This window comes from Mustelus asterias, chromosome 20 (genome assembly GCF_964213995.1).
Source record: "Mustelus asterias chromosome 20, sMusAst1.hap1.1, whole genome shotgun sequence".
NCBI lineage: Eukaryota > Metazoa > Chordata > Chondrichthyes > Carcharhiniformes > Triakidae > Mustelus > Mustelus asterias.
In genome coordinates this window covers 26,984,983-27,004,845 of record NC_135820.1, presented here as the reverse complement: position 1 = coordinate 27,004,845, position 19,863 = coordinate 26,984,983, and the positions used below count along the sequence as shown (strand labels likewise).

At 43.9% G+C, this 19,863-nt stretch overlaps 1 protein-coding gene across 5 annotated transcripts in view; it reads right to left on the bottom strand.

The window, feature by feature from the left end:
- Positions 1-19,863, bottom strand: part of gnas (GNAS complex locus) — a 374,151-nt gene that overhangs the window by 19,270 nt on the left and 335,018 nt on the right. For all 5 annotated transcript variants that reach the window (XM_078236357.1, XM_078236358.1, XM_078236359.1 and 2 more), the window contains 2 exons: positions 15,122-15,195; positions 854-912 (listed from right to left, as the gene is read on the bottom strand). In XM_078236357.1, coding sequence (XP_078092483.1) covers positions 854-912; positions 15,122-15,195 — 133 coding nt within the window. The remainder of the gene's footprint in view (positions 1-853; positions 913-15,121; positions 15,196-19,863) is intronic.

The following is a 19,863-nucleotide window of genomic DNA, read 5'->3' as shown; positions in this document are numbered from 1 at the left end:
CTGCAAACACAGATTAAACTCCCAAAAATAGTGACTGCATAACTTCAACTTCCTCTGAAGCAATGTAACACTAAATCTCACAAAGCAACACTTAAAAAAAAATACATACACAGTAGTTGTAGCATATATTTTAATATGACCAGCTTCCTGTGTAATAGGGTTTCCCAATGGCTTAGCAAATTTATTTAGTCAGCAGATCATAGCTTAGATGTCCAGTTTGCAATAGAGGCAGCAGTAGTGGACTCAAATTGGTTTCAATGCTAGTTGAGTTAGTAGTGTAATCTAGCCAGAGTTCTCACTCCTAAATGCCATCTCCATGATTTTTCTGCAAGCAGATATTTGAATATTGGGTGAAAATAGGACTGGATTTAGCTGTGTTGGTCCACCCATGAACAGAGTCTAGTTTCAGCACAACCTTCTGCGTAAACCTGCAGAGGCCCAAACACCAGGGGATTCTCCTTCCTTTTCAAGATTAATCATGTTATTTAATGTATGAATGAGAAAAGCATGATGTTGCAGACTCTGTAAGTGCAGTAGTCTGTTTACTGCCATCCATTATTCTGCAGCTGAGAACAGCCATGATTCTTCAAGCTCCATCAATTTGGCTCTAAAATTTATTCAAGCAGAATGAACTGGGCCTGCATTAATCTCTCATCTCTAAACAGACTGTACGGTGTTGACATCTGGTGAAACCTACTAAACTAAGCTAGGTGAGCTAACAAACATGAAAGTAACGGTATTAAGAATTATGCACTCTTGCCTCCTTCATTATTGCTCATCTTTCTGTCCTCAAGCTGATGGATATTCTTGCCATGAATATGCCCCTGTAAAATACTTCACTTCCAGCTCTTACCATTGAAACACTGAATCCATTTCCTGCGCTCGTCTCGTTGCCCTCCAACATCAAACATGCTGTAAAAAGAAAGTGGTTGAATCCATTTTGTAATCAGGCAAGATCAGTTGCTTTAAATTGAAGACTACTCACATGCAAAGAAGTTTAACCAATGCTGATCAGCAAAATGCAGAAGAACAAATGAAGTTTGCTAATTTTGTCCCTTCAACATTCTAGCTGGCTGCAACATTCTCATGGTCATGATTAAGAACATTCTAGTCAATTCTTCAACCCAAGACATTGGATTCTCCAGTGCTAGAGTCAGTCATGGTCCCCCATAACAATTCCAATAAATACTGGAACCAAATGTATCCTACACAGTTCTAATTTTAACAAAACATGAAGTAAAACATTACAATACAGAAATGGGCTGAATGAGTTGCAGAATTAACCTCAATTGTTCCTTAGCTACACGGATTATCTGGTTATGACAGCTTAAAATGACAAAAGCCATGTCAAAATTCATTTATATGTATCCAGCTGAAGAAATGGGCAGTGTGAACGACCTACCATAGGTTTTCCCTTCCTCATTCTTTAACAAAACTCTCTATCTCATTTCAGTGACCTGACAAAATATACTTTCCTTTTGGAATACTTTTAAATTCCTTGTTCTATCACCTTGGTCTGCTGGTGTCCCTTTCGCAAAATGAAATCTGGGCAATACTGTCTTACAGAATGAAACTTGCAGCCAGCTGGAGCAGTGAAGAAAGTACGTTACCATAGATGATCCCTTGAAAAAACTCTCCTTAACTCAACTCCTTGGATACTTATGTATCTACATTAATATTCCATATTCAAAGTTGCAGAAATTGAAAAATAACATTGTAGGGACAATTCAACTTGTTTTTGCAGAATTTCTACAATGTCACATTAATGTATTAGAATTAATAATTTAAAAAAACACAATCTGGGTTGCTCCATCCTTTTATTTAATTCTCAAAATGTGACCCAAGCACTGCAATCCCGGTTTGATTGTTACATGAGATAATGACCCAGAACTTCCTGGCTCCCTAGCGCGTGTTATTTGGAGGGTGTGGGGGACGCTTCGGATGGTTTTCCCAGTTTTACCCCGATAATTACTCGAAGAGTCAGAAGGAAATAAACCAGTTCTAATGTCTCTTACAGATTCTGTGTCAACTGGTATTTGTGGCTTCCACTAAATTCTCCCCCTCTTAGGTTCTGCACAGGGCTGAATTACTATGATGGGTGTGGATTGCTGAATGAAGATGGAGACCACCTTCTTTGTGTTAATTCTTTCATATGATGTGCAACCTCTGCATACTACAATCCTCCTAATCAGGCTTTCTGGATTCAAGTTTTGGGATTTTTAATTAGCTGGTCTGTTTAGTTTTAAGTAAAAAGCATGTAAGCTCTGGACTTCATAAGGTACAAAGTTAAAAACTGATGTGTGGCACTATGAATTGCATTATTTTGTTATGCATGTGCTAAATCACACAGTCACTTTACAAATATGTCCAGCAAGCTGAATAGGTAGAATGACCTTGAACCTGAGCCCGAGTTTCTTTCCCATAAACTGTTCAAGTTAATGATTTCAAAAACTGGGATTGATAGATTTTTTGTTAGAGAAGGGTATTGAGGGAACCAAGGCAGGTAAATTGAGTAAGGATACTGATCAGCCATGATCTAATTGAGTTTCACAACAGGCCTGAGTCTTTGAATGAGCTACTTCTGTTCTCATGTCCCTAGATTGACAAGGTAACTGAACAAAATTTGCCATACAATTAGCCATTGTCTGGTCACTGATTTGCTTTGGGTTTTTGAACCAAGAAGAAACAAATAACTGCCTAGATATACAGGACTGACAGCAGCTTAATACGCGATGGGAATCCATACAGTAATTTTTCACTTTGACCAATGGAATAATAAGGAAACAATTTCTTGATTCAATGACTCTGAGAAACAAGCGTGCACAGCAACTAAAGTGCTTCCCAAGACTTCCAGATCCAAATCACAGTATATTCAAGGTTGAGTGACAGACTTTTGATCTACTGGGAGTCAAGGGTTATGGGGGGCAAGGAGGAAAGTGGAGTTAAGGCCACAATCAGATCAGACATGACCACATTGAATGGTGGAGCAAGTTTGAGGGGCAAAACTGTCTATTCCTATACCTATGTATTTTGCATGTTCTACAAGTCAAGTATGGTTGATCTGTTTCGAGAAAGAGGGCAGCCAATCATGTAAATCTTTTCTGCACTCTCTCCAATGTGTTCATATCCTTCCTAAAGTGTGACGCTCAGAACTGTACATAATACTCCAGCCAAGGTCTAACTAGCGTCTTATACAAGTTCAGCATAACCTCATGCTCGTGCACGCGATTACACTATTAATAAAGCCTAGGATACTGTACTCTGTATTAACCGCTCTTTCCACCTTTTCTGCCACTTTTGATGACTTATGCACGTACACACCTAGGTCTGCTCCAGTACACCCTTTAGAGTTGCACACTTTATTTTATATTGTCTATTACCTCCTACCAAAATAAATCACCTCACATTGAATTGAACTTTATCTGTCACCTATCTTGTTCATTCCACCAACTTGTCCATATCCTTTTGAAGTTCTGCACTGTCCTCTGCACAGTTTACATGCTTCCAAGTTTTGTATCATAGAGTCATAGAGGTTTACAGCATGGAAACAGGCCCTTCGGCCCAACTTGTCCATGCCGCCCTTATTATTTTTTTTAAAAACCCCAAGCTAATCCCAATTGCCCGCATTTGGCCCATATTCCTCTATACCCATCGTACCCATTTAACTATCCAAATGCTTTTTAAAAGATAAAATTGTACCTGCCTCGACTACTACCTCTGGCAGCTTGTTTCAGACACTCACCACCCTGTGTGTGAAAGAATTGCCCCTCTGGACACTTTTGTATCTCTCCCCTCTCACCTTAAACCTATGCCCTCTAGTTTTAGACTCCCCTACTTTTGGGAAAAGATATTGACTATCTACCTTGTCTATGCCCCTCATTATTTTATAGACCTCTATAAGGTCACCCCTAAGCCTCCTACGCTCCAAAGAAAAAAGTCCCAGTCTATTCAGCCTCTCCTTATAACTCAATCCATCAAGTCCCGGTAGCATCCTAGTAAATCTTCTCTGCACTCTTTCTAGTTTAATAATATCCTTTCTATAATAGGGTGACCAGAATTGCACACAGTATTCCAAGTGTGGCCTTACCAATGTCTTGTACAACTTCAACACGACGTCCCAACTCCTGTATTCAACGTTCTGACCAATGAAACCAAGCATGCTGAATGCCTTCTTCACCACTCTGTTCACCTGTGACTCCACTTTCAAGGAGCTATGAACATGTACCCCGAGATCTCTTTGTTCTGTAACTGTCCCCAATGCCCTACCATTAACTGAGTAAGTCCTGCCCTGGTTCAATCTACCAAAATGCATTACCTCGCATTTGTCTAAATTAAACTCCATCTGCCATTCGTCAGCCCACTGGCCCAATTGATCAAACTTTGCAGACCAACATTAAGATCATTAATATACATCAGGAAAAGCAACGATCCCAATGCTGACCCCCAGGGGAACTCCACTACAAATCACCCTCCAGCCTGAAAAATAACCATTATTCACTGTTTCCTGTTACTTAGACAATTTTATATCCATGTTCTTACAGTCCCTTTGTATCTCATGAATTGTAAATTTGCTCAAGTCTGTTGTGCGGCACTGTATCAAATGCCTTTTCGAAGTCCATATACACATCAACAACATTACCCTCATCAACCCACTTTATTACCTCTTCAAAAAGATCGATTGATTGGCAATGGCCAAAAGGAACGGGGTGGAAAGCACAACCAAGAATCTCTCTCTCTCTGACCCCACGAACGAGCCACACCAACGATGACCATTGCCAGCGATGATCATCACGAGGAGAGCCACCACACCCGAGAAGGAAGGAAGACCAGAGCCAGAGTGCCAGACCAGACCAAAGGACCAGACTATGCAGAGGACGACCGAGACCAACGCACAGATAAAGGCCAATATCTGCTTGGGTACTTGCCAGTCACGCAAAGTTAAGTCAAGGTCTTGTATTGGACTTGAACTCTAGTTTTTTCTGTAAGATAACTTATTGTTGGTTGGGTGGGTGATTATTGATTGTGTGTCTTAAATAAATATTGGTTGTACTAACAAGACGTGTACTCGCAGTTATTTGTCCACCTTATAAGGGTTAAAACAGATTGTGCGGCAGGCACAACATAGCCCTTTGTGAACAAGGGTGTAACATTTGCAATTTGCTAGACCTCTGGCACCTCTCCGAGTCGAGGGAAGACAAAGATTATGGCCAGCGACCCTCGAATTTCCACCCTCATTTCCTTCAATATCCTTGGATACATCTCATCCAGTCCAAGTGCTTTGTTAACTTTAAGTACTGACATGTTATCCAATATCTCCTCCTCATCAATCTTGAATCCTCCTCTAATTCCATGTCTTGGATATCATCTGCTTCCTTGATAAAGGCAGGTGCAAAGATACACTTAACACCTCAGATGTGCCCCCTACCTTCATGTGTAAATTCCCTTTTAGGTCCCTAATTAGCCCTATTCCTTTGACCACCCTTATATTATTTATGTGCTGATAGAAGACTTTGGGATTCATCTTTTTGTTAGCTGCCAGTCTTTTATCATAATTCCTCTTCACTTCTCTGATTTGCTTTTTCACCTCTCTTCTGAATCTTCTGTATTCAGCCTGGTTCTCGATTGTAATTTCTGCATGACACTTGTCATAAGCACACCTTTTCTTCTTTGTCTTAATTTCCATCTCATTTTCATCCAGGGTGTTCTGGATTTGTTTTCCCCACTTTTGAGAGAAAATACCTCGATTCTGTCCAAGCTATTTATTTTTTGAAGATAGCCCATTGTTCATTTTCCACCAACCTTTGGTTCCAGTCTATCCAGTTCAGCTCCGTTATTGCCGCATTGAAGTTGGTTCTCCACCAGCTAATTCATCTTACTCTGGATTGCCCATCGTCCTTTTCTACCATCATCCTGTGAAACAATGATCACTGTCTCCTAAATGTTGCAAGAAGTCTCACAACACCAGGTTAAAGTCCAACAGATTTATTTGGCAGCACTAGCTTTTGGAGCCTCAAGCTCCTTCTTCAGGTGAGTGAGGACTTGCATTCACGAACAGGGCATATAAAGACACAAACTCAATTTACAAGATAATGGTTGGAATGCGAGTCTTTACAGGTAATCAAGTCTTAAAGGTACAGACAACGTGAGTGGAGAGAGGGTTAAGCACAGGTTAAAGAGACGTGTATTGTCTCCAGCCAGGGACAGTTAGTGAGATTTTGCAAGTCCAGGCAAGTCGTGGGGATTACAGATAGTGTGACATGAACCCAAGATCCCGGTTGAGGCAGTTGTCATGTGTGTGGAACTTGGCTATCAGTTTCTACTCAGCGATTCTGCGTTGACGTGTCGTGAAGGCCGCCTTGGATAATGCTTACCCGAAGATCAGAGGTTGAATGCCCATGATTGCTGAAGTGTTCCCTGACTGGAAGGAGAACACTTCTTGCCTGGTGATTGTTGAGCGGTGTTCATTCATTCGTTGTTGTAGCATCTGCATGGTCCCCCCAATATACCATGCCTCGGGACATCCTTTCCTGCAGCGTATCAGGTAGACAACGTTGGCTGAGTCGCAAGAGTATGTATCGTGAACCTGGTGGATAGCGTTCTCACGCGAGATGATGGCATCCGTGTCGATGATCTGACATGTCTTGCAGAGCTTGCTGTGGCAGGATTGTGAGATGTCGTGGTCACTGTTCTCCTGAAGGCTGGGTAGTTCACTGCGGACAATGGTCTGTTTGAGGTTGTGCGGTTGTTTGAAGGCAAGAAGTGGGGGTGTGGGGATGGCCTTGGCGAGATGTTCGTCTTCATCAATGACATGTTGAAGGCTCCGGAGAAGATGTCATAGCTTCTCCGCTCTGGGGAAGTATTGGACGACAAAGGGTACTCTGTCCACCGTGTCCCGTGTTTGTCTTAGAGTCATAGAAACCCTACAGTGCAGAAGGAGGCCATTCGGCCCATCGAGTCTGCACCGACCACAATCCCACCCAGGCCCTATCCCCACATATTTACCCGCTAATCCCTCTAACCTACGCATCCCAGGACTCTAAGGGGCAATTTTTAACCTGGCCAATCAACCTAACCCGCACATCTTTGGACTGTGGGAGGAAACCGGAGCACCCGGAGGAAACCCACGCAGACACGAGGAGAATGTGCAAACTCCACACAGACAGTGACCCGAGCCGGGAATCGAACCCGGGACCCTGGAGCTGTGAAGCAGCAGTGCTAACCACTGTGCTACCGTGCCGCCCCACCTCCTCTTCTGAGGAGGTTGGTGCGGTTTTTTGCTGTGGCACGTCCGGACTGTCGACCGTTGAGTCAAATGCCATATCCTGTTCTTATGAGGGCATCTTTCAGCGTCTGGAGGTGTCTGTTGCGATCCTCCTCATCTGAACAGATCCTGTGTATACGGAGGGCTTGTCCGTAGGGGATGGCTTCTTTAACATATTTAGGGTGCAAGCTGGAGAAGTGGAGCATCGTGAGGTTATCCGTGGGCTTGCGGTACAGTGAAGTGCTGAGGTGACCGTCCTTGATGGAGATGTGTGTCCAAGAATGCAACCGATTCTGGAGAGTAGTCCATGGTGAGTCTGATGGTGGGATGGAACTTGTTGATGTCATCATATAGTTGTTTCAATGATTGTTTGCCATGAGTCCAAAGGAAGACAATATCATCGATGTATCTAGTGTATAGCATCGGTTGAAGGTCCTGTGCAGTGAAGAGGTCTTGTTTGAACCTGTGCATAAAGATGTTGTGGAGATGCCGGCATTGGATTGGGGTAAACACAGTAAGAGTTTTAACAACACCAGGTTAAAGTCCAACAGGTTTATTTGGCAGCAAATGCCATTAGCTTACAGAGCGCTGCTCCTTCGGAGCACTCCATCTGACGAAGGAGCAACGCTCCGAAAGCTAATGGCATTTGCTACCAAATAAACCTGTTGGACTTTAACCTGGTGTTGTTAAAACTCTTACCATAAAGATGTTGGCATATTGAGGTGTGAATTTGGTCCCCATGGCTGTTCCGTGTGTCTGGCAATGGGACCCTCTGAGAGAACCTCTCCGGCTACATCGAGGACATCCTGAATCCCATTGTACAAAGAACCCCCAGCTTTTGTCGTGACTCTATGGGCTTCCTAAAGAAACTCAGCACACGTGGAGCAGGTGAACCAAGAGCACTCCTCGCCACAATGGATGTCTCGGCACTCTACACCAGCATCCCCCATGACGACGGCATTGCTGCAACTGCCTCAGTACTCAACGCGACAACTGCCAGTTTCCAGATGCAATTCAACAACTCATCCGCTTCATCCTGGACCACAACGTCTTCACCTTCAACAACCAGTTCTTCATCCAGACACACTGAACAGCCATGGGGACCAAATTCGCACCTCAATATGCCAAAATCTTTACGCACAGGTTCGAACAAGACCTCTTCACTGCACAGGACCTTCAACCAATGCTATACACTAGATACATCGATGACATTTTCTTCCTTTGGACTCGTGGTGAACAATCAATCACTGAAACGACTATGTGATGACATCAACAAGTTCCATCCCACCCTCAAGACTCACCATGGAGTACTCTCCGGAATTGGTTGCATCCTTAGACACACGCATCTCCATCAAGGACGGTCACCTCAGCACTTCACTGTACTGCAAGCCCACGGATAACCTCACGATGCTCCACTTCTCCAGCTTTCACCCTAAACACGTTAAAGAAGCCATCCCCTACGGACAAGCCCTCCGTATACACAGGATCTGTTCAGATGAGGAGGATCGCAACAGACACCTACAGACGCTGAAAGATGCCCTCATAAGAACAGGATATGTTCTTATGTCATCAATCGACAGTTCCAACACACCACAGCAAAAAACCACACCGACCTCCTCAGAAGACAAACACGGGACACGGTGGACAGAGTACCCTTCGTTGTCCAGTACTTCCCCGGAGCGGAGAAGCTACAACATCTTCTCCGGAGCCTTCAACATGTCATTGATGAAGACGAACATCTCGCCAAGGCCATCCCCACACCCCCACTTCTTGCCTTCAAACAACCGCACAACCTCAAACAGACCATTATCCGCAGCAAACTACCCAGTCTTCAGGAGAACAGTGACCACGACACCACACAACCCTGCAACAGCAACCTCTGCATGACGTGCCGGATCATCGACATGGATGCCATCATCTCACGTGAGAACACCATCCACCAGGTACACAGTACGTACACTTGCAACTCGGCCAATATTGTCTACCTGATACGCTGCAGGAAAGGATGTCCCGAGGCATGGTACATTGGGGAAACCATGCAGATGCTACGACAACGGATGAATGAACACCGCTCGACAATCACCAGGCAAGACTGTTCTCTTCCTGTTGGGGAACACTTCAGCGGTCACGGGCATTCGGCCTCTGATCTTCGGATAAGCGTTCTCCAAGGCAGCCTTCACGACACACAACGCAGAGTCGCTGAGCAGAGACTGATAGGCAAGTTCCGCACACGAGGACGGCCTCAACCGGGATCTTGGGTTCATGTCACACTATCTGTAACCTCTATGACTTGCCTGGGCTTGCAAAATCTCACTAACTGTCCTGGCTGGAGGCAATACACATCTCTTTAACCTGTGCTTAACCCTCTCTCCACTCACATTGTCTGTACCTTTAAGACTTGATTACCTGTAAAGACTCGCATTCCAACCATTATTTTGTAAATTCAGTTTGTGTCTTTATATGCCCTGTTTGTGAACAGAACTCCCACTCACCTGATGAAGGGGCAGCGCTCTGAAAGCTAGTGGCTTGTGCTACCAAATAAACCTGTTGGACTTTAACCTGGTGTTGTGAGACTTCTTACTGTGTTTACCCCAGTCCAATGCCGGCATCTCCACATCCTAAATGTTCTTCCAGTGACACTTAATCTACCTGGCCCCACTTCATTTCCAAGAGCCAGGTCAAGCAGTACCTTTCTTCTTGGACTGGACACATAATATTGTAGAAAATTCTCCTGAACACCAACTAGGAACACTTGCCCCTCTCTGCCCTTTATACTATGTCTATCCCAGTCCATATTTGGGTAATTGAAGTCCCCATTCTTGTTCGCACCTCTCCGTAATTTCCCTGAAGATTTGTTTGTTCAGACCCTTCCCACTAGTTAGTGATCTATGGGCTACACCAAGCAATGTGATCGAACCCTTTAGTTCTTTCGCTCTAGACAAATTGATTCCGTCCTTGAACCTTCCGGGACATGCTCTTTCTCCAGCACTGCAATGCTCTCCTTAAACAACATCACCACCTCTCCTCCTTTCCTATCTTTTCTTAACACCTTACACCCAGGAATATTTAATACCAAGTCCTGCCCTTCCTTGAGACAGGTTTCCGTTATAGGCACAACATTATATTTTCACATGGCAAACTGCTCCTGCAACTCACCAATCTTACTTACTATGCTCTGTGTAATTCACATACGTGCAGTATAACCCGGAGGTATTTTTGGATGTGAACATAAAATCTTTAGACAGAAAAAGACCAGCTGGTCCATCCAGCCAAAGCACCATAAGAACTGCTTATAAAGCACCTTTAACATAAAGGAATGTCCCAAAGTGCTTCACAGAGACAGTATAATACAAAAATGACACTGAGCCATGCAAGGTATAAGGAGATGACCAAAAGCTTGGTCAAAGAGATAGGTTTTAAGGAGGGTCTTAATGGAGGAAAGCAAGGTGGAGAAGTGGAAATTGTAGGGAGAGAATTCCAGAATTTGGGACCTAGGAACTTAAGTTATGGCTACCAATCAAGCAGCAATTAAAATTGGGGACGCACAAGAGACCAGAATTCGAAGAACATAGATATCTGAGGTTTGTGGGGATTGAGGAGATAGGGAAGGCAAGGCAATATGTAGGAATTTGGAAACAAGGCTGTGAACTTAAAATCACAATAGGTCTGAGGCCAATGTTGGCCAGTCAGCAGAGGGGTGATAGGGGGGGATGGTCTTACTGCAAGTTGAGAAATGGGCAGCAGGACTTTGAACGACCTCCAATTTACTGAGTAGAATGTGTGGGAGACCAGCTAAGCTACAGTATTTGAGTATAAAAGGTAATAGAAGTATGGCTGGGGGTTCCAGCAGCAGATGAGCTGAGAAAGGGCGAAGTTGGGCGATATCATAGAAGTTGAAATAAGCTGACTTATAGGCAAATGATGGTATGGGTGAGGTTGGTAGCTCATCTCAGGATCAAGCATGACAGAAAGTTGCAAACAGACTATCTTAATCGCAAACTGTTGCCAGTGATCTGTCAATAGATGCCTTATTCCTTAAATGCCATGCAATCTACAGGGAGAAGTGAAAGATTGCCAATTCGTGGAGGGAGTTGATGGATGGAATCTGTTTCGTGGAGGGGGTTGGTGGCGTATCTGCTGTCCGTATCCTTCCTTAGTTATGGGTTTGGAACGTGCTGTTTAAGCAACCTTGTTGAGTTCCTGCAGTGCATTCTGTAGATGGTACACACGGTTGTCATAGTTCGCTGGTGGTGGAGGGGGATTTCATGTTTGTGGAAGGGGCAGTAATCAAGCATGCTGATTTGTCCTGGATGATGAGTTTCTCGAGTGTTGTTGGAGCTGCACTCATCCAGGCACGTAGAGAGTATTCCATTACAATCCTGACCTGTGCCTTGTAGTTGGTGAACAGGCTTTTGGGGTGAGGGGTGGGGAAGAGAGAGAAAGCGTCAGGAGATGACTTACTTGCCGCAGGATTCCTAGCGTTTAACCTGTTTTGATAGCCACAGTATTTATATGGCTCATCAGGTTCTGTTTCTGGTCAATGGTAAGCCCCAGGATGTTGATTGTGGAGGATTCAATGATGGCAACGCCATTGACTGTCAAGGGGCAATAGCTAAATCCTCTTCTGTTGGAGATAGACATTGCTTGTGTGTGGCGCAAATGTTAATTGCCACCCGTCAGCCCAAGCTTGGATATTGTCCAGGTCTTGCTGCATTTGGACATGAACTGCTTCAGTATGAGGAGCTGCGAATGATGCTGAACACTGTGCAGTTATCAGCAAATATCCCCACTTCCGACCTTATGTTGGAAGGGAGGTCATTGATGAAGCTGCTGAAGATGGTTTGGCCTAGGAATGCTACCCTGAGGAATCCCTACAGTAATGTCCTGGAGCTAAGGTGATTGACCTCTAACCACCACAACCATCTTCCTGTGTACTGGTATGACTCAAACAGGCGAAGAGTTTTCCCCCGACTCCCACTGACTCCAGTTTTGCTAGGGTTCCTTGATGCCATACTCAGTCAAATGTTGCCTTGATGTCAGGGGCAGTTACTCTCATCTCACCCCTGGCATCTAGCTCTTTTGTCCTTGTTTGAATCAAGGCTCTAACAAGGTCAGGCGCTAAGTGATCCTGGAAGAACCCAAACTGAACATCAGTGAGCAAGTGCCACTTGATAGCACTGTCGATGACCCCTTCCACTTTGTTGATGATCGAGAGTAGACTGATGGGGCCTTAATTAGCCGGGTTGGATTTGCCCTGTTTCTTGTGCACAGGACATACCTGGGCAATTTTCCAAATTGCCGGATGGATGCCAGTGTTGTAGCTGTACTGAAACAGCTTGGCTAGGGGTGCAGCAAGTCCTGGAGCATAAGTTTTCACTACTATTGCTGGATTATTGTCAGGGCCCATATCCATAGATATATACAGTGCCTTCACTCGCTTCTTGATATCATGTGGAGTGGATTGAATTGGACGAAGACTGGCATCTATGATGTTGGGGACCTCCAGAGGAGGCAGAGATGGATCACCCACTCAACACTTCTGGCTGATGATTGTTGCAAGTTCTTCAGCCTGATCTTTTGCACCTTCATCATTGAGCATGGGGATATTTGTGGAGCCTCCTCTTTCAGCGAGTTGTTTAATTGTCCACTATCATTCACGGCTAATGTGGCAGACTGTAGAGCTTAGGTCTGATCTGTTGGTTTTGGTATTGCTTAGCCCTGTCGCTGCTTATGCTGTTTTGCACGCAAATACTCCTGTGTTGTAGCTTCACCAGGTTGCCAGCTCATTTTTAGGTATGCCTGGTGTTGCTCCTGGCATTTCCTCCTGCACTCATCATTGAACGAGGTTTGATCCCCCGACTCGATGGTAATGGTAAAGTGGAGAATATACTGGGCCATGAGGTTGCAGATTGTGGTCGAGTACAATTCTGCTGCTGCTGATGACCCACAGCATCTCACGATACGCAATCTTGAGCTGCTAGATCTGTTCAAACTCTATCCCATTTAGCATGGCAGTGCCACACAGCACGATGGAGGGTATCCTCAATATGAAGATGGGACTTTGCCTCCACAAGGATAGTGCATTGGTCACTCCTGCTGATACCGTCATGGACAGATGCATCTGCGGCAGGCAGGTTAGTGAGGCTGAGGTCGAGCATATTTTTCCCTCTCGTTGATTCCCACACCACCTGCCACAGGTGGTTCTTTAGGACCTGGTCAGCTTAGTCTGTGGTGGTACGACCGAGCCATTCTTGGTATTGGACATTGCAAGGTACATTCTGCACCCTTGCCACCCTCAGTGCTTCCTTCAAGTGGTGTTCAACAAGAAAGAGTAGTGATTCATTACCTTAGGGAGGATGATACATGGTAATCAACAAGAGGTTTCCTTGCCCATAATTGACCTTGTGCCATGAGATTTCATGGGATCCAGTGTTGATATTGAGGACTCCAGGGCAACTCCTTCCTGACTGTACACCACTGTGCCGCCACCCCAGTTGGGTCAGTCCTGCCGGTGAGATAGGACATAACCAGGAATGGTGATAGTGGTAACTCGGAAGTTACTTGTAAGGTATGATTCCATCAGTATAACTATGACAGACTGTTGCTTGACTAGCTGTGAGACAGCTCTCTCTATTTTGACACAAGCCCTCAGATGTTAGTAAGGAGTCTTTTGTAGGATCAAGAGGGCTGGGTTTGTCGTTTCCGGTGCCTCAGTCGTGCCAGGTGGTCCATCTGATTTCATTCCTTCGTACTTTTTTCATAGTGGTTGAATGCAACTGAGTGCCTTGCTAGGCCATTTCAGAGGGCAGTTAAGTGTCAACCAGAGGAGAAATGTTTTCTCTCAAAGGATTGCACGGTTTTGGAACACACTGCTTCAGAAGGTGGTGGAGGCAGGGCCATCAAATATTTTTAAAGGTGGAAGTAGATTAGATTCCTGGGGCTGGAAGGGAAGGTGGAATCCGAAACACAAACAGATCAGTCATAAACTTATTGATTGATGGATCTGGCTCGAGGATGGATCTGGATCGATGGATGGCCTATATCTCGTCTACAAACTGAGGATGCAAATAAATTAACCAAGCTAAAGGTAAAAGTCCATTTAGCAGTTGGCTACATCACATTCTCACAACCACTTTACTCGGCTGAGTCGCAACTAAGTTGTGGAATTATGCAATGATTGCATCGTTTTCATGCTGCATAGCTTCAGCTGTGACTTGGGCAAACAGCTGGGAAATGGAGTTGAAGCTTTCATTGGTTGAATGAAGAAAGGACTGATTAAATGGTTGCAACAAATAAACATGGTTATCAAGTGGAGATTAAAAATTGCACTGGTCATAAGTTGTTATGTATGAATAAGGAACATTCCCTCTTGTAGTAACCACTACACCACAAATCTTAGTTGGAGGGAATCAGAAAACAGTGTTTTAATTAAGGGAAGATGATTGCAAGAGAGGCCAATGAGGTTAACAATAACCTAGGATTCACAACTTGTTACACTGTGATTAATTTACTCATATTTTCTCTTCCACTTCACCTCCACTGACCCACTTGTATCATGCTTACGTTCTCTTTCCAATAGATGACCCATTCCCAGACATGGGAATGCCAACATCTCATGGGCAAAACATTTTTGGGAATACAAGAGGCATTCAGGATGCCCTGCTAAATATTTTTTCTTTCCTGTGTCTGTTCATCACCTGCCATGATGGGAAAGCACAGACTTCAAATGCACAAACATTTCATCAGCACCCTAATGACTCTATCAACATATTTATAATTAATCATCAATCAAAACAAAACATCAATTTCCTACATGTCATTACCATGGAGAGAATAAAACATCAGCCGAGGAATACTCACTGAAAGTTTACTTTTTCAACTTGAAACCTGGTTTCAAAAATTCCCGATGTCAAAACTCTGCATCGCAGAAGGTCCTTCGAAAGGAAAAGAGAATGTTAGCATAACTAGTAAAGCAAAGGGTCCGTTGCATATTACTGACACTGAGGTTACAGAGATATGAGCATGCAGCAATGTTTTGATGCACCTCCAGCATATCAATTAACTGAATTACTTTTTAAAAAAACTCTTTGACTTAGTGTGTTTCAAGTGGCCACACTTTAACACTGGGACGCACAGTCAAATATAATTGGATCGATCTCTGGGATAGCGAACTGATTTAAAGAAAAGTGATCCAGCAACAAGACATAACGAAGATCAGATATTAGGACACAATGAAGTATAACAAGGAAGTTTTTTAAATTTCTGTTTTAATACAGACTTTAAAAGATAAAGTAAAATAAAATAGATTGTATTTGTATACAAGACAGACAACTCGTTTAGCCATTCACTTCCAGATCTGGCTGGCCCACAAAGCACAAATGGGTCCTGCTCTTATCTGCTGAAAATGATCCCTATTCCAGGCTCATCCAGAATTCAAAAATAACTTCCCAACTTATTTTCTTTACTGTAAATCATCTTCCTAAACCCCCCTCACCTCCTTCAATAAGTGTGAGGAGCTCATGAATTTTTTTGTCACTAAGATCAAGAACATCTACCTCTGCAGTTTCCCTCCCTCCTTCCCACAAGCCTACTGGACCACACTTCCCCTAACGATTCCCCCGCCCATGGCCTATACTTGCATCTTATGTTAGATTCTCTTCTAAATCCACTCATGCCCTCTGAGCTCTTCTTTCCCATGATGCACATGTGCTGCTCCATCAACCATTTTCAGACAAAACTGGCCAACTTCCTAGTCCCCATGTTAACTGGTACAGTTCTTTTTTTGGGTGTGGTCCCGCTCTCCTGTAAATCTGCTGTCATTACCCCTCTCTTCAAAAAAAAACACGTGACCCACCATCCTTGCAAACTACCATCCCAATCGCCCCCCCAATCCTCTGTAAATCCATGCTCTTCTTTCCCAGAACTCCATGTTTCAATCCCTCCAATGCAGTTTTCACTCCTGTCACAGTACTGAAACTGCTCTTGTCAAATCACAAATGACATCCTATTTGACTATGATGATTTATTCAGAACTTGGTCTTGGTAGGAGACTCCCGGGATGATGGAAATGTTTCAGGGATTTTCCTCAAAAGCATCCCCGAGGAAGTCAGACATCTCCAAAAAAGTCAAACATCTTGCCAACACATGGGAGTCCTTGGGTTTTGATTGGCCAAAAGGAGGAAAGATCACTTGTGAAAACACTAAACACAGAGACTTTGTTGAGCACACGCAGGAGCAAAGTCAAACCTTCCAACAACGAATTTCCCAACCCTCTTGAGTATCATCTTCCCTGCATGTGGCAAAGTCTGCAGATCGTGCATTGGACTAATCAGCCAACTCAGAACCCATGGAACCAGAGTCGAAGCAAGTCATCCTCAATCCCAAGAAGAAACTTTTCATCCTTGTTCTCCTCGACCTGTCTACAGCCTTTGAAAGAGCTGACTACACCATCCTCCTCCAACACATCTCCACTAGTGTCCAGATGGAGATTGCTCTCGTGGTTTCATTCTTACCTATTTAATTGTTGCCAGAAAATCACTTGCAATGGTTTCTCTTCCTGCTCTGTTACCTCTAGCGCCTCCCATTGATCTAAATACCGCCCCTCAATGACATCGCTGACAACACCCACCATCACCTCTCTTGTCTACTCCACTATTGCTAAATTATTTAACTGCTTATCTGACATCCAGTAATGGATGAGCAGGAATTTCCTCCAATTAAGTATTGGGAAGACTGAACTTATTGTTTTCAGTGCCTGTCCCAAAATCCGTTTGCTGGCTACTGATTTCATCCCTCTCCCCAGCAACATTGAGTTGAAGCCAATCTATTTGTAACCTTGATGTCACATTTGATCCTGAGATAAGCTGCAAACCACATATTTGCGCCCTCACTAAGACCGCCTATTTCAACCTCCATAATTTTGCCTGCCTTCAGCTCAGCTCATCTGCTGTTGAAACTACCATTCATGCTTTCATTAGCTTCAGACTTGAATATTCCAACTCAGCTGGCCTCAAACATTCCATAAACTTAATCATCCAAAATACAGCTGCCCATTTTCTCAACTTGCAGTGAGTTCCGTTCTCCTATCATCACCGTGCTCAGTGATCTACACTCACTCTCGGTCAAGTAATATCTTGACTTTAAAATTCTCATCCTTGCTTTCCAATCCCTCATGGTCTTGCCCCCCTCCAATGCTAATTTCTGCCAACCCCACAAACCTCAGACACCTGCATTCCTCTAATTCTGACCTCTTGCACATTCTAAATTATAATTTCTCCACCACGGTGACTTCCTCTGGAATTTGCTCCCTTCACTTCATTGCCTCTCTCTGCCCTCCTTTAAGACACTTAAAAACCTGACTAAAATTTGGTCATGTGACCTAACATGGTCTTTTTTGGGTCTTGGAGTCATACTTCTTTGATGTGCCTTGCGATGTTTGATTACATTAAAGGTGTTATATGGAAACTGTTGCTGTTAACTGGTCCCAGGAGATCATTGCAGGAGTTCCTCGGGGCAGTGCCCGAGACCAACCATCTTCAGTTGCTACAGCATTGACCTTCCTTAGATCATAAGGTCTTGCAAGATATTTGCTAATTACTACAGTGCTCATTTTTATTTGCAACTCATCAAATAATGAAGCAGTCTGTGCTCGCATGCAAAAAGACCTGGACAACATTCAGTCTTGGGCTGCTAAGTAGCAAATCACTACAGACTTAATACTGAAGGACATAGCTGTCAGAAATAACAAACACAAGAGAAAATCTAATTGACTTCATTCACACAAATCTACTTGCCGCAGCTGTTTCTGTTCATGACAGTACTTACAAGAGTGACTACTTCACAGAACTGTGGAATTAAGTTCCCTCTTGCACTGAGGCAACCCTCCATTGGATTGGCTGGAACTACTATCATGCTTAAATGGGACATATTCAAATCAAATCTAGCAGTTCAAAACTGGGGATACCCGAGCTGCCGTGGGCCATCATCAACAACGGAAGTGTACTGTACCCAATCTGTAACCTCATGGCTTACCATATCCCTTACTTTACCATGATCATCAATCCAAGAAAACCCTTGATTCAATAAGTACCAAAGAACATGCCAGGAGCAGCATCAGGTGTATCTAAAATTTAGGGCCAAGAAGCTGCTGCAGGCCAAAATTGCATACATATGGAACGGCAGAAACTGCATGCGATAGGCACAGCTAAGTGATCCCACAACCAACAGATCCGATTAAAGCTAGCCAATCCTGTCATGTGCAATTGTGAATGATAGTGGAGGCAACTGGAGGCAATAGTCCATGAACAGTCCTATGCATAATGATGGCAGAGCCCAGGAGGTGAGTGTAAAAGACAAGGCTGAACACTTGTAATCACCCTACAGTCATTAGTGCCGAGTGCATGATCCATTTCAGTCTCCTCTGAGGTCCCTACCATTGTAGATGCCAGACTTCAGTCAATTTGATTCACTCCATATGATATCAACAAATGCCAGAGTGAACTGGTCATAGCAAAATCTATGGGCCCTGACATTATCCCAGCTGCAGTGCAAGCTGTTCCTGTGTAGCTATAAATTGATATCTATCTGACAAAGTTCAGGAATTCTCAGTTCAAGTAGAACAAATCCAATCTAGCCAATTACCACCCCGTGAGCTTATTCTCAATCACCAAATTGATGGAAGAGATCATCGACATTGCTCTTCATTACTACTTTCTCACAAACGTAGTTTGTGTTCTATCAGGACCACTTGGCTCCAGGACTCATTACAGCCTTGGTCCAACCACGGATAAGAGCTGAATTCTAGAAATGCCGAGAGGGTGACTAACTACCCTTGACATCATGGTAGCATTTGACTGAGCCCTAGTAAGATTGAATTCAATGAAAATAAGGATGAAAGTTCTCCAACAGCTGGTGCCATAAACCAATCACAAAAGAAAAATGGATGCGATTTTGGGAGGCAAATCAACAGTCCCAGGAGATCATTGCAGGAGTTCATCAGGGCAGTGCCCTACACCAACCATCTTCAGTTGTTTCAGCATTGACCTTCCTTAGGTCTTAAGGCCTTGCAAGATATTTGCTAATTACTACAGTGCTCATTTCTATTTGCAACTCATCAAATAATGAAGCAGTCTGTGCTCGCATGCAAAAAGACCTGGACAACATTCAGTCTTGGGCTGTAAGTAGCAAATAACCTTTGTACAACAGGTGCCAGACAAGGAGCATCTCCAACAGGTGAATCTAGCCATCTTACTTTGAAATTCAATGACATTATAATCTTATCTTCCACCTTCAACATCCTAGGGGTCACCACTGACCAGAAACTTGCTGGATCAGCCACATAAACACTGTGGCTACAAGAACAGTTCAGAGGTTGGGCATCTGGAGACTAGTGACTCACCTCTTGACTCCTTTTCAACATCTACAAGGCACAAGTTGGCATTGTGCTAGAATAATCTCTACTTGTCTGATCATCCACCACCTTAAACCTTAATTTTCTTCTCTACTGGCAATGTCATCTACAGAATGCATTGCAGCAACTTCAGTACTTCTTAAACAGGCAACCTCTACAAAGGAGAAGAACAGCAAGCACATCGAGACACAAT